At 47.3% G+C, this 26,536-nt stretch overlaps 1 protein-coding gene across 1 annotated transcript in view; it reads right to left on the reverse strand.

The window, feature by feature from the left end:
- Positions 1-26,536, reverse strand: part of MPP1 (MAGUK p55 scaffold protein 1) — a 39,398-nt gene that overhangs the window by 5,570 nt on the left and 7,292 nt on the right. The window contains exons 2-8 of the mRNA XM_079765750.1: positions 14,455-14,598; positions 14,095-14,173; positions 11,633-11,718; positions 9,158-9,226; positions 5,305-5,501; positions 3,344-3,450; positions 337-417 (exon numbers count right to left, since the gene is read on the reverse strand). Coding sequence (XP_079621876.1) covers positions 337-417; positions 3,344-3,450; positions 5,305-5,501; positions 9,158-9,226; positions 11,633-11,718; positions 14,095-14,173; positions 14,455-14,598 — 763 coding nt within the window. The remainder of the gene's footprint in view (positions 1-336; positions 418-3,343; positions 3,451-5,304; positions 5,502-9,157; positions 9,227-11,632; positions 11,719-14,094; positions 14,174-14,454; positions 14,599-26,536) is intronic.

A 26,536-nucleotide genomic window follows, 5' to 3' on the forward strand; every position in this document is an offset into this window, starting at 1 on the left:
GGCAGGTGATCGATGTCTCACAGATGTTTCTCTCTCTCTATCCCTCTCTCTTCCTGTCTCTCTAATAATCAATAAAAACACATTAAAAAAAGAATTAGTGGCAGGTAAACTTGTAAGGTTTAGTTTCACTTGTAAGGTGAACCCAGATAAGGTAAGAACTTAGAAAAGTCTTTATATCTGTCCTATATGGAGAACCCAAGAGACTTCCCTTCTATTCTTTTCTTCTGTTCCTCACTGTCTTCTTTTTTGGTGGAAGGATTGTATACCACAGGCAGGAAAACAAGGACAGAAAGGTCCTTAACGAGCAAAGCAACAGGAGGGGCAAGGAGAAGGTACCGATCAGCACCAGGGTCTTCCTTTTGAACGCAGGGAGCCGAACCACTTCCTCGTAGGAGACGACATCCAACTGGTCAAAAACTAGAGACAAAGGAAACCAAGCAAAGTTCATTTCCTGAGCCCAGGAGAAAGCACGCCAGGCGACTTCCCTGCCTGTGACTCTCCTGCGCCCATCTTTATCCAGAGCAGGATGGAGGCGTTTAATAAGTGCTATGTCATTGCCCTAGCCCAAGCATGTCAAACTTGCGGCCAGCAACGAATATTTTTGCGGCCCAGCCAATATAACGGTATGTAAGAAACGTTTTAATTAAAATCCTATAACTTCATTTTTATAATATCCTGTTATACGTAATTATTAATAACGAACTACAACGTTCACTAATGACTGGTGACTACAATCGTGTTGCATTCATTTCCCTTACGTGCCTTACGCGCAGGCGCACCATTTCTCTCCACTCATACTAACAGCGAATATTTTAGCAGCCGATGGCCACGTCTTTAGTCTTGGACTGACTTGTTTGGTGTGAGCACCAGGAAATATTTCACTTTCGGAGAACAAGAAAAATAGGTTTATTTGTGTGACGCTTATTAATTTGTGCAGTTATTCAGTGTCTGGTAAGTTAACGTTCAAGAAAAAATATTAATTTTTATTAAAATGTTCCATTATTTTATGTCAATGATGACTCATTTATTTTAGCCCTTTGCATTCAGTGTGTCTCCCTCAAAATAAACCTACATTTCTATGAAAATGGAAGCTTTTGTTTTTTTGTGGCCCACATACACTTCAACCTTGCTTATTTGGCCCGTGTTAGCCTTTGAGTTTGACATGCTGGCCCTAGCCGGTTTGGCTCAGTGGATAGAGTGTTGGCCTGCAGACTAAAGGGTTCCGGGTTCGATTCCGATCAAGGGCACATACCTCGGTTGCAGGCTCCTCCCCAGCCTGGGCCCTGGTCGGGGTGCATGCAGGAGGCAACCAATCAATGTGTTTCTCTCACATCGATATTTCTCTCTGCCTTTCCCTCTCTCTGCCACTCTCTCTAAAAATCAATGGAAAAATATCTTCAGGTGAGGATTTAAAATAAATAAAAATAAAGTGGCTATACCATTTTAAAAAATAAAAAAAGTGGTACATTATTATTCATTTACTAGTGGCCCGGTGCATGTAATTTGTGCACGGGGGTGGGTGGGGTGGGTGGGTGGAGTGTCCCTTAGCCTGGCCTGCACCCTCTCCAATCTTGGACCCCTATGGGATTGGGCCTAAACCGGCAGTCGGACATCCTTCTCACAATCTGGTACTGCTGGCTCCTAACCACTCACCTGCCTGCCTGCCTGATCAGCCCTAACCACTCTGCCTGATGGCCTGCTTGCTCCCACCTGCCCCCTGCCCCTGCCGGCCTGCTCGCCCCCAACTGCCAGCCTGATTGCCCCAAACTGCCCTCCCTGCCGGTCTGCTTGCCCCCAACTGCCCCCCCTGCCGGCCTGATCACCCCAAACTGCCCCGCCTGCCAACCTGATCATCCCCAACTGCTCCCACCTGCCGGCCTGATCACCCCAAACTGCCCCCCATACTGGCCTGCTCGCCTCCAACTGCCCCCCCTGCCTGCCTGCTTGCCCCCAACTGCCCCCCCCCCGCTGGCCTGATGGCTCCCAACTGCCCCCCCTGCTGGCCTGATCGCCCCCACTGCCCCCACATGCCAGCCTGATTGCCCTCAACTGACCCCCTGCCTGCCTGCTTGCCCCCAACTGCCCCCACCTGCCGACCTGATCGCCTCAAACTGCCCCCCTGCCGGCCTGATTGCTCCAAACTGCCCCCCGCCAGCCTGCTTGCACCCAACTGCCCTCCTTGCTGGCCTGCTCACCCCCAACTGCCCCCCCTGCCTGCCTGCTTGCCCCAACTGCCCTCCCCTGACGGCCTGCTCGCCCCCAACTCCCCCCCCACTGCCGCCGGCCTGCTCACCCCTAACCGCCTCTGCCTCAGCCCCGCCACCATGGCTTTGTCTGAAAGGAAGTCTGGAAGGTCTCCCGGTCTAATTAGCATATTACCCTTTTATTAGTATAGATTATCTACAATCTGCCTGAAAATCCATTATAATTATAGTATATTATATTCCCAACCACGGTAGGTTAAAAAACAAAGCCAGAATGAGATCTCGGGAAGATAAGCTATGCTCTGGGGGTGTTCAACCCTTCTGGCTGGGAATGCTGATGGGAGTGGCACACTGAGAAAGGTCTGGAAGGCTGTTCAGTTGGTTACCTGAGGGGTGAGTGTGAAAAGGCCACTGGCCTTCCTTTATATGGGGTGTCCCCCCAAATGTATACACACACTCTGAATAACTATAAAGGCAGTTTTCATTAAAATACATTTCATTTTCAACATTGAGCTATCCGCTGTGAAAGTGTGTCTACGTTTTTTGGGGGGGGGGGGGGACACCCTGTATATACTGGCATTGTCTCAGAGAGCTTGGGAAGATGAATGTAATAAAAGAAAAGCAGAAGAGCCAGGTTGGCGTGGTTCAGTGGTTGAGCATTGACCTATGAACCAGGAGGTCACGGTTCGATTCCCGGTCAGGGTACATGCCCAGGGTTGCAGGCTCGATCCCCAGTGGGGGGCGTGCAGGAGGCAGCCAATCAATGATTCGCTCTCATCATTGATGTTTCTCTCTCTTTCTCCCTCTCCCTTCCTCTCTGAAATCAATAAAAATATATTAAAAAAAAAAGAAATAATAAGAAAGGCAGAAGATGCCCTGGCTGTGTTGCTCAGTGGTTAGAGCACCGGCCCATGGATCAAAGGGTCGTGAGTTCAATTCCTGATCAAGGGCACATACCTCAGTTGTGGGTTCGATCCTCAGCCCCAGTTGTTCAGGAGGCAACCAATCAATGTCTCTCTCTCTCTCCCTGCCCCGCCTCCTCTCTCCCTTCTACTCTGTCTGAAAATCAATGAGCACCACACCCCCTGCCCTTTGCCAGGAGCCACAGAGAGGAGCCCAGGAAGTTCAAGGACACTCACTTGCGCTGTGCTTGGCCAGGTACTTGTCTTTGTACTTCTTCTTCTTCCCGAAGGGACTGCAGCTCGGGGCTTCACTTGGAGCGGACTGAGCCACACTCGCCACCCTCCTGGTAGGAAAGATGACCAAGGATGTCAGCGGAGGCCAGTGGGAAAGCCCCAGGCTCGCTCACCTGGGTTGTGACAGAGCTCAGTGACCCCCCTCCCCGTCTATGCAAAACCTCCAGACTGATCTGCCTCCTTCCTTTCCTTGGCACTGGCCCCAAACCTTCATGCCGTTCTTGACCCTCTCCTTCTCTCTCATACCCTCTGCCAAGCTGCTCATTCTCTGTGAGTCTCTAACACTCATCCTCTCTCTTTCTCTCAGCCCCTCTCTTAATTTAAAAAAATATATATTTTTATTGATTTCAGAGAGGGAGGGAGAGGGAGAGAGAGATAGAAACATCAATGATGAGAAAGAATCACTGATTGGCTGCCTCTTGCATGCCCCACACTGGGGATCGAGCCCGAAACCCGAGCATGTGCCCTGACTGGGAATCGAACCGTGACCTCCTGGGTCATAGGTTGATACTCAACTACTGGGCCACACCGGCCGGGCATGCCCCTCACTTTCTGAACCTGTCTTAGTGTCTGGACGTGTCTCTCTCTCCTGTCCCCTTACTCCTCATCTCTCTCTCTCATAACCTACCCTCTTTCATCTTCAAGTTCTCATATCCCTGCTCTTTCTAAGCCTCTCACTCTCTGTCTCTGCCAGCAACCCTCACCCTCTCTGTCTCTCTATCTCTCTCTTTCCTCTCTCTCTCTCTCTCCTTTCTTCCCTCCCTTCGCCCCCCATTCTCCTTCTCTCAGCCTCTCTCTTCTGTGTAGAAGGCTCTGGGTTTGTGGTGAGCAGCGTGGAGGAAGTGAGGAGAGACTGGTACCGCACTGGGAGTTGGCTGCCTGGAGCCGCGGGCTCCGCAGACAGAGATGGAATGAGCCCAACTGCAATGTCAGGCTGTGTTCACAGGAGGAAGTGGTGGGGGTTCGCTCCCTTCCGAACACATTCCCATTGCCAGGCATTTGAACACTCTAGAGGGCCCGGCCAGCGTGGCCCAGTGGTTGAGCATCAAACTATGAACCAGGAGGTCACGGTTCGATTCCCGTCAAGGGCACATGCCCGGGTTGTGGGCTCAATCCCCAGTTGGGGGCGTGCAGGAACCAGCCGATCCATGGTTCTCTCTCATCATTGGTGTTTCTATCTCTCTCTCCCTTCCTCTCTGAAATCAATAAAAATATATTTTAAAAAAGGAACTCTCCTGAGAGGTGAGGGGGTGGTGAGCCCTGGGAAGACCTGGGAAGCTTTCCATCCGTGAACTGGTCTGAGCTGGCAGAGGGCCTGAGGCCCGGCCCCTGCCTCTGAGCTCATTTATGACCAAGCTGAGGCAGTGCAGTGGGGGAAGCGTGGTCTTTGCAATAATAGTGCTGGATCAACCAGCTAAGTATATACCATAGATGCTGATTCTCGCCTCATTTTCTATGCACTGGCAATTTACATAAAGGACGCGTATTGCCCTAACTGGTCTGGCTCAGTGGATAGAGCGTCGGCCTGCGGACTGAAGGGTCCCAGGTTCGATTCCGGTCAAGGGCATGTACCTTGGTTGCGGGCACATCCCCAGTGGGGGGTGTGCAGGAGGCAGCCAATTGATGATTCGCTCTCATCACTGATGTTTTCATCTCTCCCTTCCTCTCTGAAATCAATAAAAATATACTTAAAAAATATATTTTTTTAAAAAGTCCTGCTAGGTAAGCTTATCAACTCATTGTTACCTGTGCCCTTACCCATTATGCCAGGGAAGCTGGGCGATTGGCCTGGTTGAGAAAGAGAAACTACACGCAAGATGACAGGTTTGGGAAGCTAAAACACTACTGGTGACAGGGATGGGCCCGTTCCACCTGCCAGTCCCACCCGTGGGAAAGCGGCTCACCATTCCTGCAGCTCAGGAGAAGGGATCAGGCCTGCTGACTCCTTGGAGGAGCCTTCCACCCGCCCTTGCCACCAGTTACTGTCATCCTTGTTGATGATCTGGATAATGTCCCCAGTGGCAAACTTCAGTCCCGCCTCCTTGCAAGGAATCAGATTGTCCTTTTTGGGATCGTAGTCGAACTGCGCTCTCATGAACATCTGAAAGAGAAGGCAAGGGGCAGTTTCAGGAGAAACACCGGCATCAGCACACGCAATAGAAAGTTCTGCTGTAAATAAGTAGGGTCAGGCCCTAGCTGGTTTGGCTCAGTGGATAGAGTGTTGGCCTGTGGACTGAAGGGTCCCGGGTTCGATTCTGGTCAAGGGCACATGCCCGGGGGCATGCAGGAAGCAGCCGATCAATGATTCTCTCTCATCGTTGATGTTTCTATCTCTCTCTCCCTCTCCCTTCCTCTCTGAAATCAATAAAAAATATATTTTTTTAAAAAAGTAGGGTCAGGACTGAATGAATAAATCAGAGGCAAGAAGCAAGAATGGATGGGGGGAGGGGAAGGGGGAAAGAAGGGAAGGGGGGAGGAGGGGAGGGGACAGGGCAGGGGAGGGGCTTGCCAGCCGGTGGCGCTCACCAGTTGAGCATCGACCCAGGAATCAAGGGGTCCCCATTGGGTTCCTTATCAGGGCATATGCCTGGGTTGCAGACTCAATCCCCAGTAAGGGGTGTGCAGGAGGCAGCTGATGGATGATTCTCTCTCATCATTGATTTTTCTATCTCTCTCTCCCTCTCGCTTCCTCTCTGAAATCAATAAAAATATATTAAGCCCTAGCCGGTTTGGTTCAGTGGATGGAGTGTCGGCCTGTGGACTGAAAGGTCCCGGGTTCAATTCTAGTCAAGGGCACATGCTTGGGTTTCGGGCTCGATCCCCAGTGGGGGACGTGCAGGAGGCAGCCGATCAATGATTCTCTCTCATCACTGATGTTTCTATCTCTCTCTCTCCCTCTCCCTTCCTCTCTGAAATTAATAAAAATATATTAAAAAAATAAAAATATATTAAAAAAAAAAGAATAGACGGGGAGCTGAAGCGACTGGAACTGGTTACTGTGGTGTTTGTGGAGAGGTCAGACCTGAGCCCTCCAACAAGAAGGTATGAACTGCCTTTTTTTTTTTAAATATATTTTATTGATTTTTTTTACAGAGAGGGAGAGGGATAGAGAGTTAGAAACATCGATGAGAGAGAAACATCGACCAGCTGCCTCCTGCACACCTCCCACTGGGGATGTGCCCGCAACCAAGGTACATGCCCTTGACCGGAATCGAACCTGGGACCCTTCAGTCTGCAGGCCGACGCTCTATCCACTGAGCCAAACCAGTCAGGGCTGAACTGCCTTTTTGAGTCGACATGTTCGTGGTTATTGGTCTGAGTTGATGCCTCCTTGACCCCACAATCCACTTCTATGCAGAAGTTGTCAGTTACAAAGTATAGATAATATCTTCACCACCGAATTATTTTATTTTTATTTTCCATTGTTTTTAGGGCGAGTGGAAGAGAGAGGGAAAGACAGAGAGAAGCATTGATGTGAGAGAAACACATAGACTGGTTGCTGCCCACACGATTCCTGACAGGGGGCCAGGGATCGAGCCTGCCACAAGGTACATGCCCTTGACCGGAATCGAACCCAGGACCCTTGAGTCCTCGGGCCGATCCTCCAACCACTGAGCAAAACCAGCTAGGGCCACAGAATTATTTATAATGATGAACTATTGGAAACAACCTCATTTTCCAAGAATGGGGGATTTAGTTAAGTTATGGTCATCTACTGAATGTATGACCACATACCTATAAACATCAATTTGTAGAAGAATATTTAAACCCCTTGAAAAAGGCTGCTGATATAACATTAAATGAGAACATCAGTCAACAAAAACAATACCAAGCACACTTGATATTTTTTAAAAAGTATGTATTTATCCAGAGAAAAAAAGACTGGAAGAAACGACTCCAGAGTTTAATACGGGTTACCTTGGGGAGGAAGATTAGGGATGCATATCTAAGCCAAAGAAAGAAGAAAAATAATAAAGAGCAGAAACAAATCAAACAGACAATAGAGTTGAGAAGATCAACAAAGGCAAAAGTGGTTCTTTAAAGATTCACGAAATTAAGAACCTAGCAAGGCCAATTAAGAAAAGAGAGAAGAGAACCTACAACCAAGATTACTCTACCCAGCAAAGCTATCATTCAGAATGGAAGGTCAGATAAAGAGCTTCACAGATAAGAAAAAGCTAAAGGAGTTCATCACCGCCAAACCAGTATTATATGAAATGCTGAAAGGTATTCTTTAAGAAGAGGAAGAAGAAAAAAGCAAAGATAAAAATTATGAACAACAAATACATATCTATCAACAAGTGAACCCAAAAGTCAAGTGAATTAAAAATCTGAGGAACAGAATAAACTGGTGAATATAATAGAATCAGGGGCATAGAAAGGGAGTGGACTGATAATTCTCAGGGGGAAGGGGGTATGGGGGGTGCGGGAAGAGACTGGACAAAAATCGTACACCTATGGATGAGGACAGTGGGGGGGAGGTAAGGGCAGAGGGTGGGGTGGGAACCGGGTGGAGGGGAGCTATGGGGGGAAAAAGGAGAAACTATTGTAATAATATGAACAATAAAGATTTATTAAATTAAAAAAATTTTTAAAAAAGATGAAAACAAAATAAATAAATACATACATACATACATACATACATACATACATAAATAAATGGAAAGGAAAGAGAGAAGAGCCCTGGCTGGTTTGGCTCAGTCGATAGAGTGTCGGCCTGCGAACTGAAAAGTCCCAGGTTCGATTCCAGGTCAGGGCACATGCCCGGGTTGTGGGCTTGATCCCCAGTGTGGGGCGTGCAGGAGGCAGCCAATCAATGATTCTCTCATCATTGATGTTTCTATCTCTCTCTCTTCCTCTCCTTTCCTCTCTGAAATCAATAAAATATATATATATATATAAAAGAAAATAGAGAAGATACAATTTCCCAGTAGAGATCAATAGAGATCCCTGAGATGTTTAAAAGGTTATACGATTTTTATGAACAATTTCACACCAATACATTTGACAAATCACTGGAAAAACACAATTTATCAAACGTGACGCAAGAAAATGAAACTATGAACACTGATATGTCTATGAAAGCCCCTGAACTTGTTATTACAATAATCTGTAGTAGAAACTTCAGAGTTGTTTTTAAAAAAAAAACAAACAAACCAAACCAAACTCCTCCCACATTCATCTGCCAAGGCCCCGTCCGAGCTATTTCTCTCTTCGATGGTAGGATTAGATATGTTTTCATATGTTTACTGCCATGTGTATTTTCCCTCCTAGGAATGAGTTCTTCATTCTCTTCACCCATTTTCTTCTTGGGATTGTGGAGTAAGGAGATTACCCCTTCCTTTCGCATTCATTGCAAACAGGCAGCAAAGTACCAGCCCTGCCAGTGGATGTTAGTTTAGTTCAGAGAGCACCAGGCAGCTACATCTGTAAGATACATAGAACTTAAAAGTTATGCCCGGCTGGCGTGGCTCAGTGGTTGAGCGTCAACCTATGAACCAGAAGGTCATGGTTCGATTCCCAGTCAGGGCACATGCCCGGGTTGTGGGCTCCATCCCCAGTAGGGGGTGTGCAGGAGGCAGCTGATCAATGATTCTCTCTCATCACTGATGTTTCTCTCTCTCTCCCTCTCGCTTCCTCTCTGAAGTCCATAAAAAAATATATTTTTTTTTTATATTTTCAATACAATCATATCATTTCAATCACATCTCAACACTGGGCCTGAATTCTGCCATCATCACAATAGAGCAAACCCACCTGTAATGCAGGAAGACGGTTTTGCTGGTTGGGAATTACTTTTAATGAGATTATTCCTTTGGTTTCTTTCTATTAAAAAAGAAAGGGGAAATAAAATGTTAAGGAAAACTAACGTGGATGATTTGGGGTTTCATAAAGTCATCTCCCCCCTCAAAGTCCCATGTGTTTCTTTTCCCAACAGCCATTTTTACTGCACACTGGGAAATTCTGTAGGACAATTCCTCCTTCAATACAAGTGTCATGTGCCCCCAAAACCACCGTCACAACATGGAGACGTACAAAGAATAATGTAGAAAAAGCTAACGATTTCCCTTCCTCCCCACACTCGACCACAGAGTACCTAAGAAGAATCCTGGCACACACATGTCCGAGGCTTTCTCTACACCAATAAAAACATTTACAAATACAGGGTGTCCCAAAACAATGTATACACACGTTAACAGCTGATAACTCAATGTTCACCCCTTTTCAGGTTTAACTGAAATAATGGGTGAAGCCAGGCTAAGCTTTGAATCAAGAAAAGTTATTGCTCAGCCAGCATGACTCAACGGTTGAGCATTGACCTATGAATCAGGGCGCATGCCCAGGTTGTGGACTCTCCCTTCCTCTCTGAAGTCAATAAAGATATATTTTTTTTTAAAAAGAGAAAGAGAGTGAAATCCTGGATTATAATCATGGATTTGTATTTTTCTTCTTTTGGTTCTGCCAGGTTTTGCTTCAAGTACTTTGCAGTTCTGTCGCTAGGGGCATGGGCATTTAGGATTTGGATCATTTCAAGAGACAGGGTACGTATCATCCCTGTTCTCCATCTTGGTCAGAGGCAGAAGTCTACACAAGGAGTTTTGATGAAAGCAAATTCTTTTTTTTTTTAACGTATTTTTATTGATTTCAGAGAGGAAGGGAGAGAGAGATAGAAACATCCATGATGAGAGAGAATCATGGATCGGCTGCCTCCTGCATGCCCCACTGGGGATCGAGCCCACAACCCGGGCATGTGCCCTGACTGGAAATCAAACCAGGACCTTTCAGTTCACAGGCCAACACTCTATCCACTGAGCCAAACCGGCTAGGGCTGAAATCAAATTCTTAAAAGCCATGTGATCGTGGGCAAGTTTCAGAACTCTCCAAGGTTCCGTTTCCTCATTTCTGTCTCAAGTGAAAAAACACATTTTGGTTTTCAAATGACACTTCCTCCCGGGTTGCTGTTCTCGGATTCATTCCCAGGCAAGCACCCTAGCATCTCAAAGTGCCCAAGGTGTGGCTTCTGCTGCGGCGGCCAATTACACCCAACCACCCCATGGGTGGTTTTAAAAAAAATCTTTATTGTTGAAAGTTATCACATATGGCCCCCTTTCCCTCCATTGACCTCTTCCAGCCCGACCCCACCCCCCGCCTCAGGCCCTCATCACCCTATTGTCTGTGTCCCCCATGGGTGTTTTAATGCTTTGGTTACTGGAATGATCTCTGGTGTGTGCAGAGGTGGAGGAAGATGGTGAAGAATCTGGAGGGGCCAACAGGACAGGCAGCACATACACCAAGCACAATGCCTGGCGCATAGTAAGTGCTCAACAAATACTGACTGAATCCTTTAAAGGGGACAGTCAACTTTTCTTTTTTTATTTATTTTATTTTTTATTTTATTTTTTTTATTCATTTTTTACAGAGAGGAAGAGAGAGGGATAGAGAGTCAGAAACATCGATGAGAGAGAAACATCGATCAGCTGCCTCTTGCACACCCCCTACTGGGGATGTGCCTGCAACCAAGGTACATGCCCTTGACCGGAATCGAACCTGGGACCCTTGAGTCCACAGGCCGACGCTCTATCCACTGAGCCAAACCGGTTTCGGCAACACTCAACTTTTCATTAGAATATCCCATTTGTTCCCTAACCGGTTTGGCTCAGTGGATAGAGCGTTGGCCTGTGGACTGAAGGGTCCCGGGTTCGATTCCAGTCAAGGACATGTGCCTTGGTTGCGGGCACATACCCAGTGGGGGGTGTGCAGGAGGCAGCTGATCGATGTTTCTCTCTCATCGATGTTTCTAACTCTCTATCCTCTCCCTTCCTCTCTGTAAAAAAATCAATAAAATATATTTTAAAAAAAAGAATATCCCATTTGCTCTTCATAACAAATCCGTGACATAAGAATAGGCGTTACTATCTTCATTTTACAGATGACTTGGAGAAGTTAATTCACTTGCTCAAAATCACAGGGCTAGAATAAAGTAGGGCAGGGATTCGGAGCTGCCATTACAGACCAAGGCCTTCTGCCAGCCAGGCCGACGTTCTTTCTAGACAGATGCTCTGCGCTATTTGCCTTGTTTGAGAAGTTGACTAAATGCAAGCAGAGAACTCATTTCTCGCACAGAATAAAGATGGCCAATGGTAATCGTTTTCTCCATGAGATACAAATACTTTGACAGAAAAAATGAGGCACACTGACACCAGTGAGGACAATGATATAGCAAATACCCACCATCGCCTTCTGCAGCTGGTCTACCGAGTGATTGGTCACGTTTGTGCCATTGATTTCTAGGATCTCATCCCCCACATGAAGGGAGCCTGCCATGAAATGAAAAATCAGTCCACAAAAGAATCAATGTTCAACTCTGTAAAGCATATGACTGTCTAACCTCTATGCTGCATACCTGAAACTAACATAAAATAATACCGAATGTAAACTGTAATAGAAAAAAAAAATTTGTGTAGAATAAATGTTCAGCCTGGCTGGTGTGGCTCAGTGGTTGAGCATCGACCTGAGAACCACGAGGTCATGATTCCATTCCTCGTCAGAGCACATGCCCGAGTTGTGGGCTCTATCCCCAGTAGGGGGTGTGCAGGAGGCAGCCAATCAATGATTCTCTCTCATCATTGATGTTTCTCTCTCTCCCTCTCCCTCCCTCTCTGAAATCAATAAAAATATATTTTTAAAAAAGAATAAATGTTCAGCCCTAGCCAGTTTGGCTCAGTGGACAGAGCATCATCCTGCACACTGAAGGGTCCGGGTTCGATTCCGGCCAATGGCACATGCCTGGGTTGTGGGCTCGGTTCCCAGTAGGGGGCGTGCAGGAGGCAAATAATCAATGATTCTCGTCATTGATGTTTCTCTCCTTCTCCCTTCCTCTCTGAAATCAATAAAAATATGTATTTTTAAAAAGGAAACCAGCCCTAACCGGTTTGGCTCAGTGGATAGAGCATTGGCCTGTGGACTGAAGGGTCCCAGGTTGAATTCCATTCAAGGGCATGTGCCTTGGTTGCAGGCACATCCCCGGTAGGGGGAGTGCAGGAGGCGGCTGATGGATGTTTCTCTCTCATCCCTCTCCCTTCCTCTCTGTACAAAATCAATAAAATATATTTAAAAAATAAAAGAGGAAACTATGACCTAGAGGATAGTATACAATACAGGATTTTACACAATTCAACCATGAATGTTCTTTTGTTTCCCTTGAGGAATGTATTGAGGCAAGTACTTCACAGTTTAAGACTATCACATCCTCCCTGACCTCAGTACTTTAACAGCAAAATAAAAGCACCTCGTCCTTGCCCTGACCAGGTAGTTCAGGTGGTTGGAGTGCTGTCCCATACACTGAAGGGCTGCACGTTTGATTCCCGGTCAGGGCACACAGCTAGGTTGTGGGTTCGATCTACAGTCGGGGCATGTATGGGAGGCAACCAATTGATCGATGTTTCTCTCTCACATTGATGTTTCTCTCTCTCTCTCTCTTTCTCTCTCTCAACATATCCTCGAGTGAGGATTTTAAAAAATAATAAAAATAAATAAATGAAAGCACCTCATCCTCAAAGTTCCCTGTAATTAGAGATCCCACTAAAAAGAATAACAATGTAAGGCAAAGAACATAGTACTCCTCATTCGCCAGAACGTTCGATATTTCTTTGTTGTTTAGCTAAAACCCCAAAATGTTACCTAACGGTAGAGGAGTGCTTACCAACATTTGTGACACCCCAGATACAAAACTGAACATAAAAGGGTAGGAGCTAATGTTTAATGTGTATTTGCTCAATTTAACTGTGAGCTCCAGGAGGTATAGATGGTCTCTTTTCTTCACTACTCTGTATTCAAATTCTAATGCAATGGGTTGTATACAGTAATTGCTCAAATATTAAATGGGAAAATATTGGTATCCTATATAATAAAAGCCCAATATGCTAAGTGTCTGACCATTCGACCAGTTGCTATGATGCGCACTGACCACCAGGGGGCAGACGCTCCAACCAGTAGGTTAGCTTGCTGCTGGGGTCCGGCCAATCAGGACTGGGCAAGATGGTCCAGACACGCCCTGGAGCCCTCCCTCAATCCCTCCCTGGCCCTGATTGTGCACCGATGGGGTCCCTCGGCGTGGCCTGCACCGTCTGGAAATCTGGGACCCCTTGAGGGATGTCGGAGAGCCGGTTTCAGCCTGATCCCCTTAGGCCAGTGCACCAGGCCTCTAGTATATAAATAGGTGTATAAGAAAAGCTGAGAGGGAGAGATGGTGGCACTGAGCAATTCATATGAAGAGCTTATCACTCAATTATTCTAAAGAGCCAGTTATTAAGCCACAAATAATCTTTTGGCACACATACAAAAATGCTGTTTTTTTGGTTAATCCTCACCCAAGGATATTTTTCCCCTTGATTTTTAGGGATATTGGAGGATGTGGGGGGGGGGGGGGGTGGAGAGAGAGAGAGAGAGAGAAACACATCGATTGGTTGGTTGCCTGCCGCATGCAGCCTGACTGGAGGCAGGGATCAATCCTGCAACCGAGGTACATGCGCTTGACCGGGAATCGAACCCATGACCCTTCAGTGCCAGAACTGATGCTCTACCACTGACCCACACAGGCTAGGGCCAAAAAATGCTCCCAGTTTTGAAGATTATAAGCTTCATGTCCCTCACCACTGAGGTGAATGAAACAATCTAGGAACCCCACAGAGTACCTTGTCTATGAATCATGCCACCATGAAGAATTCTCGCCACCGTACAGGACTGCTTTTCGTTCAGCTTCAGAGTGATTCCCTGAAATAGAGACAATGGTGCAGAATGCTTTATTTTAAGCTCTTTCTGAGGTTATCTTGAAGACAATATAAGGCAATTTCTCAGGAGAAAGATTTTCCATCTATACGTGGGGTGCTCCTCAACTAGAACGGGCATGAAGCCTGCTTGGGGGAGGAGCTTGAGATGGAGACAGACTATGTGACAGCTGGCTGCTTCCCTAACTCAGCTTCTGAGTTTCCTCTCGTGGCCCAGTGACTTCTGTGGTTGAGAGTAAGCAGTGGGTAAACAGGACAAGGGGTTACCATAGGCTCCTCGGTGACCTTCTCGAACTGGATGAGTCGCACCTTCCGCACCTCCTGTCCCTTAGCCTGGGTAGGGCTACCCGGGGCAGCAGACCCATCGGTATACATGTCCTCGGTCACGGCATTCAACTGGTGCGACACGGCCTGTCACATCAAAACAACAGAGCAATGTGTGAAGCAAGCAGTGAAGATCCTCCCCTATGTCAGTCTGTAATAGCAATTCTAAAACCCCATGGCCCGGCCGGTGTGGCTCAGTGGTTGAGCATTGACCTGTGAACCAGGAGGTCATGGTTCGATTTCTGGTCAGGGCACATGCCAGGGTTTCGGGCTTGATCCCCAGTAGGGGGCATGCCGGAGGCAGCCAATCAATGATTCTCCTATCATTGATGTTTCTCTCTCCCTCTCCCTTCCTTTCTGAAATCAATAATATATACCGTATTTTCCGGTGTATAAGACGACTGGGCGTATAAGATTTTCCTGGGTTAAAAAGTCGTCTTATACGCTGGAAAATACGGTACACACACACACACACACACACACACATATATATACCATATTTTCCGGCATATAAGATGACTTTTTAACCCAGGAAAATCTTATACGCCCAGTCGTCTTATACACTGGAAAATACGGATATATATATATATATATATATATATATATATATATATATATGAAAGATATATATTTTATTGATTTTTTACAGAGAGGAAGGGAGAGGGATAGAGAGCTAGAAACATCGATCAGCTGCCTCCTGCACACCCCCCACTGGGGATGTGCCCACAACCAAGGTACATGCCCTTGACCGGAATCGAACCTGGGACCCCTCAGTCCACAGGCCGACGCTCTATCCACTGAGCCAAACCGGTTTCGGCAATAAAAATATATTAAAAAATTAAACCCCAGGCTCTGAAAACCAACAGTTCTCAGTTTGGCATCCAATCTCTTTGAATTTATGTGAAGCTGTCTGAAAGCTTTATTTAGCCAACTTAATAGACATGTTGATTCAGCTCTCTGCAGAAATATTAATGTGTTTGATTTACAGGGTGCTGCCCTGCTGGGAGAATTACAAAAAAATAGAACACAGTCAGGAAAGCTGTGCTTTCTAATGCACATTGGGCCCCAAGAGCTTCTGGTAAGGGGCTGTGTACCTGCATGGGGCATATACACACATACTCCATAGTGGAGATCCAGGGGGGGTTAATTCAGAATGGGAGGAGGCAGAGGGGACAGCTGCAGTGGCAAAGCCTCAGTCACGTGGAGAAGTGAGCACGGATGGCGGTGGCCTTTCCCATTCCAACAATAAGCGCCTCTCCAGTGACAGGAGCTCTGGTGAGCATCAGACCCAATTGCTCTTCCCTCTTTACTTCCTGATGCTCTGGGTCCCACAGCAGGAAAGCTGATTCAGGTTACCATCAGTTTCTCACAAACCACCTCTGAGGCTCTAAAGAAACTAGAGGCCCGGCGCACAATGAAAGGAAATTAATTAGATTATTTTAGAGGCCGGGGAGGGACTGTGGGAGGTTGGCTCCAGGGCATGTCTGGCCCGTCTCGCCCAGTCCTGACTGGCTGGATCCCAGCAGCAAGCTAACCTACTGGTCAGAGAATCTGCCCCCCTGGTGGTCAGTGCGCGTCATAGCAACCAGTTGACTGGTCTTTCGGTCATTTAGGCTCGTGGTAGGCAAACTGCGGCTCGCGAGCCACATGCGGCTCTTTGGCCCCTTGAGCGTGGCTCTTCCACAAAATACCACGGCGTGGGCGAGTCTATTTTGAAGAAGTGGCGTTAAAGAAGTTTAAGTTTAAAAAATTTGGCTCTCGCCCTGGCTGGTTTGGCTCAGTGGATAGAGCGTCGGCGTGCGGACTGAAGGGTCCCAGGTTCAATTCCAGTCAAGGGCATGTACCTTGGTTGCGGGCACATCCCCAGTGGGGAGTGTGCAGGAGGCAGCTGATCGATGTTTCTAACTCTCTATCCCTCTCCCTTCCTCTCTGTAAAAAATCAATAAAATATATTTTAAAAAAAATTTGGCTCTCAAAAGAAATTTCAGCCCTAACCGGTTTGGTTCAGTGGATAGAGCGTCGGCCTGTGGACTGAAGGGTCCCAGGTTGAATTCCAGTCAAGGGCATGTACGTTGGTTTCGGGCACATCCCCAGTAGGGGGTGTGCAGGAGGCAGCTGATCAATGTTTCTCTCTCATCTGATGTTTCTAACTCTCTATCCCCTCCCTTCCTCTCTGTAAAAAATCAATAAAATATATTTTTTTTAAAAAGAAATTTCGATCGTTGTACTGTTGATATTTGGCTCTGTTGACTAATGAGTTTGCCGACCACTGGTTTAGGCTTTTATATATTGTATTTTCCGGCGTATAAGATGACTGGGCATATAGAAGATTTTCCTGGGTTAAAAAGTCGTCTTATACGCCGGAAAATACGGTATATAGATATTTTCTTTTCCTAGATGAAGATTCAATTCAGGATTGGGCACTGCATTGAGTTTGCACATCTCTTTAATCATCCTTCATTAGGAAAAGTTCCTCAGCCTTTTATGACCTTGACATTTTTTAAGAGGACAGGGCTACTGTGTTTTTTTTTAATATACATTTTTATTGATCTCAGAGAGGAAGGGAGAGGGAGAGAGAGAAACATCAATGATGAGAGAGAATCACTGATCGGCTGCCTCTTGCACGCCCCACACTGGGAATTGAGCCCGCAACCCGGGCATGTGCCCTGATTGTTGCTCAACCACTGAGCCACACCAGCCGGGCAGGGCTACCATTTTGCAGACTGTCTCACAGTTTGTGTTTGTCCAATGTTTTCGCATGATTAGTCTGAGGTTATGCATCTCACAGATGATCACCCTTTCCTCCTTGAAATGCTCCTTCCCAGTCGTCTTTGCTGGCTCTCCCTCACCTTTCTAAACTATTGATGCTGAAGTAGCCCAGGTCTTCGGGTAGCATGATGACTGTGGGGAAGGCCAAGTGGGAATCCCTAAAAATGCCCCCCACACCCCAGTAAAATATAAATAAAAAACAATATGGAGGAGGAGGGACAGGCTGAGCTTGCTTTATGGAAGGAAGGGTCAATTCAGTATCTGGGTACAAGCTGAAAATGGCTGGCAGCTGCATTCCAGACATACCCTGGGGTATCCCTCAGACAGGGGGGCTGTGAGTGGTACACCTTGTTATCCACTTTGTGGAGAAAGATAACTGGGAATCAGTTTTTCTCTCTCCATCCATTCATTCATTCATTCACTCATTCCTGGGAAGTGCCCAATGGCCTATCCGAAAGACTATATGGAAAAGAGTTGGAAGATCAGAGACAAGGAGGCTTGAAGCTGTGGATGGGCATATATGTCATAAGATAGGGGTGTTACTCATAAAACAATATACTATTTTTTAAATTAAATTAAATTAATTTTTAATCCTCATCCGAGGATATTTCCCCATTGATCTTTTAGAGAGAGTGGAAGAGAGAGGGAAAGACAGAGAGAAACATCGATGTGAGAGAAACACGTCGATTGGTTGCCCCCTGCACACGCCCCGACCAGGGCCGGAGAGGAGCCTGCAACCGTGGCCTTGACCAGAATCGAACCCGGGACATTTGGGTCCGCAGGGTGATGTTCTATCCACTGAGCCAAAGCAGCTAGGGCTACTATTGTCATTGTAATTAACATATTTCTAAGAGGTCAATGGAGACTCTGAGAAGATGGTGACATTTGAAATAGTGCTAGTTACAGGGTGGCCTCAAATGAGGGAAGTACTAAGAAAGAGAAACTGCCTGTGTAGCAACCAGGCTCACATGACACCGAATCATAGGACATCGCTATGAAAACAGAATTGCCTGAGATAGGGCTGTATATTTAGAAATCCGACTTATGGTACCTGGGAGCACAGACCTCCACATAACTTCAAGGCTCTCTATAGTAGACGGCTCAACATCTCCTGGGGCAGTGGTCGGCAAACTCATTAGTCAACAGAGCCAAATATCAACAGTACGACGACTGAAATTTCTTCGGAGAGCCACATTTTTTAAACTTAAACTATATAGGCAGGTACATTGTTATTAACTTAATTAGGGTACTCCTAAGCTGGCCTTTGCTAAAAACTCAAGGGGCCAAAGAGCCACATGTGGCTCGCGAGCCGCAGTTTGCCGACCACTGTCCTGGGGGTATCCTAGCGTGTAGCAAGGGCAAGGAGGTGCTGAGGTTAACCTTGAAGATAAATTGTTAAGAGGAAGAAAAACGCACAGTGAGGAAAGGTAGGCCATCATCAGCATAAACAGCGAAACAATGACCACGTTCATACTTGCTTATAAATGCACTAGAGGCCCGGTGCACAAAATTTGTGCATGGGGGCAGGGGGTCCCTCAGCCCGGCCTGCGCCCTCTCACAATCCGGGACCCCTCCCTCCTAGCCGCCACCTCCTCACTCCTAACCGCCCACCTACTCGCTCTTTACCACTTGGCGTACCGCTCATTAGCGCTGCCGTAGAGGTGGGAGAGGCTCCCGCCACTGCTGCTGTGCTCTCCAGCCGTGAGCCCGGCTTCTGGCTGAGCGGTGCTCCCCCTGTGGGAGCGCGCTGACCACCAGGGGGCAGCTTCTGCACTGAGTGTCTGCCCTCTGGTGGTCAATGCGCATCATAGCGACCGGTCATTCTGGTCATTCCAGTCGTTCCACCTTAACGGTCGCTGGGCTTTTATATATAGAGATACGCGACCTCTGGAAGGAGATACAGGCAACCGGAGCTGCTTGTAGGAAGGAGAACTGGGTGACCACAGAATGGGGTGAGAAGGAAATTGTATTCACCGTGTAGCCACTTAAACCTTTCAAATTACTATGTGCGTGTGTTACTGCGGTAAAAGAAATCAGTGAGAGGAAAAAGACAGCACAGGTTACAGATTGTAGGCATGCCTTTGGACAGAGACAGACCCCGAACGGTCTGGGTCCGAGTCCTGACTCTTACTAGCATCTGGGTGATGGTGGGCACGTTTCTTGAGCTCTCAGTGCTTCACTTACAAACGTGGGCTGCGGTCAAGATGCTGTGCCAAGTCTGTCTGTAGGAGAGTGCTGAGATGCATTTAGAATCCTGAAAGATCCCTAGATGGTTTGGCTCAGTGGATAGAGCATCAGCCTGCGGACCAAAGGGTCCTGGGTTCGATTCTGGTCAAGGGCACATACCTTAGTTGCAGGCTTCTCCCTGGCCTGGGCCCTGGTCGGTGCACATGCAGGAGGCAACCAATCGGTGTGTTTCTCTCACATCGATGTTTCTCTCTGTCTCTCCCTCCCTGCCTCTCTCTCTGAAAATCAATGGAAAAATATCCTCAGGTGAGGATTTTAAAAAAAAAAAGAATCCAGAAAGACACTGCTACAGATGTTCAGCATTAAAAATGTCATGTATCAGCCCTGGCTGGCATTTCTCAGTGGTTAGAGCATCAGCCCTCTCTCCCTCCCTCCCTCCCTCCCCCCTCCCTCCCATTCTCTCTTAAAATCAATGGGGAAAATATCTTTGGGTGAGGATTAACCAAAAAATAAAAATTTTTCATGCATCCCTTCAGTTTCAATTAATTTCTTTTGTTGTTATTTTTTACATATATTTTTATTTATTTCAGAGAGGGAGGGAGAGGGAGAGAGAGGTAGAAACATCAATGATGAGAGAGAATCATGGATTGGCTGCCTCCTGCATGCCCCACACTGGGGATCGAGCCTGCAACCCGGGCATGTGCCCTGACCGGAAATCAAACCATGACTTCCTGGTTCATAGGTCAACGCCCAACCACTGAGCCACGCCAGCTGGGCTCAATTTATTTCTATACAGGCAAATGAGAATCTATTATTCCTAAAAGCTCTACAAAGTACAATGCTTTCCATTCTGGCGAGAGAGAATTCTCGTGACTGTGGTTTGGGTTCAAGTTGGCAGCCTCAGTACCGGTGTGCACCCCACACCCTGTTTAAATGAGAGCAAGCGGGGGGCAAGGGAATAGAAACACACACACCAAAAGAAAACATGAGGAAGTCATGAGGGAGGAGAGATTTCAATCACTTTTTAGAAGACGGAAAGCAGATGGGGGAACGAATGGTCACTGATCAGGCAGAGTTGAGAGAGCAGAGCCTGAAATGTGCACAGAGGAGGACTTGGCTGGGGAGAGGTGTGCCGCTCTGCAGTGCACAAGAGCCCGGGGCTCCGAAGTCCCTGTACAGAGAAAGGAAAAAATGAGCTTGGGGTGAAAACATCTCTCGAAGAGCTGCCAATCAGGCCTTGAGCTGCACTTTCAAGGCAGGAGGAAGGGAAAAGGGCCAGGACAGCTGTCCAGAACTTCTCCAGTGCACATCTGTTCGTGTTTCATGGGCCAGAATTGAACATGGCCAGCCCAGGCTGCAAAAGGGACTGAGAAAAGAAGAACTGATTTGGGCATCTTGCCATCCCAAACAAGATCAGGGAGGACCGGGATAAGGAAGCCAGTAGAAGGAATCAGTGTGAACAGTTTGAAGGCATACAGCTAGCAGAGTTGAGCTTGTTGCATGAAGTAAGTAGCAAGTGGGGCAAAGCTGTTGGGTTGGGCTGAGGAATGGCTGCCCCCTGCAGGCAGGCACACGCTCTCCAGGTCTTTCCTTCCTGCTGCTCCCTGGTACAGGAGCCAAGTGCTGGCTGCCGATTCCCCTCTACCTGGGACGTTACTCCTCTTACATACAAGCAGCTTCACTCACCTGATCCATGTGGGTTACACTAAAAGCACCTCTGAATGACTTTAAAAAATCATGTATGTGATGTGAAGGCACAGGCCCTGAACAACTGAAACAATTTCAAAAAGGAAGACAGTAGAAGGAATCAGTGTACACAATTTCAAGACATACACTGAGTGGCCAGATTATTATGATCTCTGAACGCATAGTAATCTGGCCACTCAGTGTATATCCTATATAATAAAAGGCTAAAATGCAAATTGTCCCCTTGACCAGAAGTTCGACTAGCAGGCAGGTTGGCCAACCGCCCATGTCCCCTCCCCCTGGTCAGGCTGGCTGGACCCCACCCATGCACGAATTCATGCACCAGGCCTCTAATATACACACACACACACACACACAGAGTGGCCAGATTATTATGCATTCAGAGATCATAATAATCTGGCCACTCAGTGTATAGCTACAAGTAGTCAAGAATGTGTGGTGTAGCTTGGCCAGCGTGGTTCAGTGTTGAGCGTCAACCTATGAACCAGGAGGTCACGGTTTGATTCCCGGTCAGGGCACATGCCTGGGTTGTGGGCTCGATCCCTAGTGGGGGCGTGTAGGAGGCAGCCGATCAATGATTCTCTCTCATCATTGCTGTTTCTATCTCTCTCCCTCTCCATTACTCTTTGAAATTAAAAAAACCCCTCAATAATAAGAACAACCTAGTTGAAAGTGAGCAAAAGACATGAACAGCTATCTCACTAAAAGAATATGCAAGGGAGGATGGCAAATGAGGGTATGAAAACATGTTGCACATCATCAGGGAGGAATGCACAAGAAAACCATAATGAGAAACCACTATATGCTCAAAATAGCTAAGGTTAAAAATAGTGACAACACTAAATGCTGGTGAGGATTCGAAGAAACTGAATCTCTCAGCCACTGCTGGTGGGAATGTAAAATGGTATGCCATTTGGGAAGAGAGCTGGGTGCTTTGTTGGGAAATGTTCACCCAAAACCTATACATGAAGGGTCATAAAAGCTTTATTCATAATACCCAAACCTGGAAGCAACCAGAATGGCCTACAATAGGTGAGCACTTCAATGGACTCTAGTCCAGCCTTAACATGGAACACTTCTCAGCAATAAAAAGGAATAAACTATTAATATATGCAACAACCTGGGACGGATCTAAAAGGCATTCTGATGAGTGAAAAAAGCCGATCTCAAAAAATTGCATACTATATGACTCCATTTATATAACATTCTTTAGATGGCAAAATTATAGAGATGGAAAACAGATTAGTGGCTGCCAAGGGTTAGAGATGGTGGGAATGAGGAGACTATCTCACCTAATAAAAGAGAAACATGCAAATTAACCATCACTCTGCTACACCCACAGCCAATCAGAGTGAGTATGCAAATTAACCCAACAAAGATGGAGGTTAATTTGCATATGCAGGCACAGAGCGGAGTGAAGCCTGCTATGAGGGGACGGGGGGTGCGGCAGAGGGAGCTACTGAAGTGGTGCTCCAGACAGAAGCGAGGACGTGCCGGCCCCAGGCCACCGGGGAGCAGGGACGTGCTGGCTCCCAGGCAGCTGGGAGTGAAGCCAGGGGCCTATTCTTGCACGAATATCATGCAATGGGCCTCTAGTCTATATAATAAAAGCCTAATATGCAAATTGATCAAACAGCAGAATGACCAGTCGCTATGATGCATACTGACCACCAGGGGGCAGACACTCAGTGCAGGAGCTGCCCCCCTGGTGGTCAGTGTGCTCCCATAGGGGGAGCACTGCTCAGCCAGAAGCTGGGCTCATGGCTGGCAAGCGCAGCAGCCGTGGCTGGAGCCTCTCCCACCTCCGTGGCAGCACTAAGGAGCAGTGAGCTGAGCGGTAAGGAGCAGCGAGCAGGCGGGCAGTAAGGAGCTGAGGGATCCCCCCAAGTGCATGAATTTCGTGCACCAGGCCTCTAGTGTGACTATAAAGGGGGAGCAGCAGGAACATCTTTGTGGTGATGGAACAGTTCAATCTCTTCAATGTATCTTGATTGTAGTGGTGGTTACATATATCTACGTGTGATAAAATGGCATAGAACTACACTCACACATCATACAAATGTCAAATCCATGGTTTTGATACTGTACTGTTATTGAGCTCCTAGTAGGGTTGAGCTTATTGCATAAAATAAGTAGCAGAATAGCTGGCCAGTAGCACTTATTTGCAACCAAAGAACTATAACTAAGAGAGCTTGGTACCAAAAAATGGGTACAAGCAACAGATCTTTGAGAAATATGCAGTATACAGGATCGGTTTTCAGACTATGAGATTCCCACTCATATTCTGGGATGGGAAAATAAGAGGCCATGCCCTGGCCAGTTTGGCTCAGTGGATAGAGCGTTAGCCTGCAGACTGAAGGGTCCCAGGTTCGATTCCGGTCAAGTGCACATGCCCAGGTTTCGGGCTTGATCTCCAGTGGAAGGCATGCAGGAGGCAGCCAATCAATGATTCTCCCTCATTACTGATGTTTGTACATCTCTCTCCCTCTCCTTTCCTCTCTGAAATCAATAAAAATATATATTAAAAAAAAAGAAAATAAGAGGCCATGATACACAGTGATGAAGCAGTTCCTCAAAGCATTGCCCATGGTGATCTGAGACATTTGGTTAGAACTCTTCAAAGCCACGTATCTACTGCCACAGATCCACTTAAAGGGCACGAGATCAGATAGCCAAGTAGATGCTGGAAAACCAGAGCAAAAGCAGCATAAATTTGGAAGGGAAAATTCCTTTACTCAAATTAACCATCTATATTATTTGTATGTTTGTACCGTGTGCATGGTCTACAGAATGAGGAATTCAAGGACCACTGATTGAATAGCTGCTGCCCTCAAATTATGAGCTCAAATTTCACATTTCTAATGCAAAGCATGAAATAAAATGAAGGGCTTTTCTTGACCCTGACTTCTGAATCTCTTATCACTCGTTACTGTGGGGCTGAGAGAGCGGAAAACCGAACTTGGAAATGAATTGTATGGGTTTATCAGCAACTACCATTTCTGTGTGTTGGCAACTAATAGTCTACAGGTGGCTATAAAGTCAGGCAAGGTGGATCATATTATTTTATCGTGCGCTGTAATGTCCCACGATAAACCGTTTATGATGAGTCACCTGTGCTTTCAGACTTGGCGAACCCTGTATAATGTTCTCAATAATGACAGATTAGAAAGTCTTAGTCCACAGAATACAAAATGACCTTTGAAAGGGGGAGAAGCCTCCACGATAGAGGACCTAGACGAGGCAGATAAACTTCTTACTCAGCCTCATTACAAAGGTTGATTTGAACATGTCAGCCTTGAAATTAAGGACTCAGGAAAGCTTACCAGAGGCAAAACACATTCCAGTCAGACAAGTTCAAGAGTTGCTATCCCAAAGGTTGGTCTTTCAAATGTGCTTATCCATCAAGTCATTCCCCTCCGCGATGACTCAGAGTCGCTATCACCCTCACCCAGAAGTTACAAATGATGATTAAGGGCAACGGAGGCCTCCGACGTGGTAAGTGAAGAACCAACTCGCAACAGGAAGGCTTCCAAAAGCAAAGCACAATCTCCACCATGAACTTGTCCCCCGAGCCACCCTGTCTTCCTGAGACACACTCTACCCAGCCTACCAAGCCCCCCTGCCCCCCGGCCCCATCTTCAGTGAAGCTTCCCTCAGAAAAGAAGGGCCACCTTCTCCTCAGCCACACCTTACAGCAAACTCCTTCCACTAACCCCCTGTATCTCCTCGCTACAGAAAATCCTAGCAGCGCCCGGCTGGTGTAGCTCAGTGGTTGAGTGTTGACCTATGAACTAGAAGGTCATGGTTCGATTTCTGGCAGGGCACATGCCCAGGTTGTGGGCATATATATATATATATTGATTTCAGAGAGGAAAGGAGTGGGAGAGAGAGATAGAAACATCAGTGATGAGGGAGAATCACTGATCGGCTGCCTCCTGCATGCCCCACACTGGGGATCGAGCCCACAACCTGGGCACATGCCCTTGACCAGAATTGAACCCAGGACCCTTTAGTCTGTAGGCTGACGCTCTATCCACTGAGCCAAATTGGCTAGGGCATCATTGATGTTTCTATCTCTCTCTCCCTCTCCCTTCCTGTCTCTCTAAAAATCAATAAAAACAACAACCAACTAGCAAATGGAGCTTTATAGCTAGATGGTGAGGAGGACGGCACCTGCAGGCGAGAGAGGAGAAGAAGACAGGAAGTCCTGGGAACAGACCAAAGTGAAGTCTGCTCTTCAGTGGGAGGCGAAGACAGAAAAACGGGGATTCAGCCTCCAGTTCTGCCTGAGGAAGTTGCATCCCAGGGCTCCTGCTGCTCAAGTGGCAGAGCGTGGGCTCAGGAGGGAGGGCCGACACTGGGTAACTAACTGGCCCAGGTGGACGTCTTAAAGCACGCGTCCTGGCTCCTTGATCTCCTCAAACCTGTCCTGTTCGCACAGCTGGTCATTCATCCCAATGGGCTCTGTATGTTTGACTTGTTGACTCCGTTGGTTTTCTCTCCGCAGCTGGAGTGTAAGTCCCACACAGGCAGAGCTCTTACCTCTGCTGTCTTCCCTCATGGACCCGGGCACCCAGACAGTGCCAGCTCTAACAGGAGCTTCTGCAACGTCACTGATGACATGCATGACTAAGGTCAATGGCATGTGCTGCTGTTTCTCAAAAATATAGTCGTATTCATTTCAGAGAGGAGGGGAGAGGGAGAGAGAGATAGAACCAACAATGAGAGAGAATCCTTGATCGGCTGCCTCCTGCACGCCCCCCACTGGGGATCGAGCCTGCAACTGAGGCATGTGCCTTGACCGGGAATCAAACCGTGACCTCCTGGTTCCTAGGCTGACGCTGCAGCACTGAGCCATGCAGGCCGGGCTGTGCTGCTGTTTTTTCAGTGTTGCCACCACCATCATCGCCACCAGCATGCGAGTGGTAAGTGACAAGATCAACGCTGACAAACGGGCAAAGTCAAAGGTAACTAGACTGCATTTTGCAGAATTCCCTCCACAACTTCAAAACCGCCACCCTCATCTCGGGGGCACCTTGGGAAGCCCCAGGGCTGAGGTGGACCTGCCCCCCACCCACCCCCAAGGACAGGCAAGGTGGAGTGACCCTCCTTAGAGATGACTGCTCAGGCTCAGGAGAAACTGGGGAGTAAACAGGCCTTTGCCCTGCAGCCTCTTGGCCTTTAGTCCTACAAACTGCTGGAGTGGCAAGCCTGCCGCTCTGTCTGAAACCCCCTCCGGAGGAAACATCTGCCACAGGGTTCAAAGGGCAGAGGTAGCTGCTCAAAGGAAGTTGGGCTTAAAAAAAAAAAAAGATGAAAAACAAACTCGGGGGTGGGGTGGGGGCGGGGGTGTGTGAATAAA

Source organism: Cnephaeus nilssonii (genome assembly GCF_951640355.1).
Source record: "Cnephaeus nilssonii genome assembly, chromosome: X".
Lineage (NCBI taxonomy): Eukaryota > Metazoa > Chordata > Mammalia > Chiroptera > Vespertilionidae > Cnephaeus > Cnephaeus nilssonii.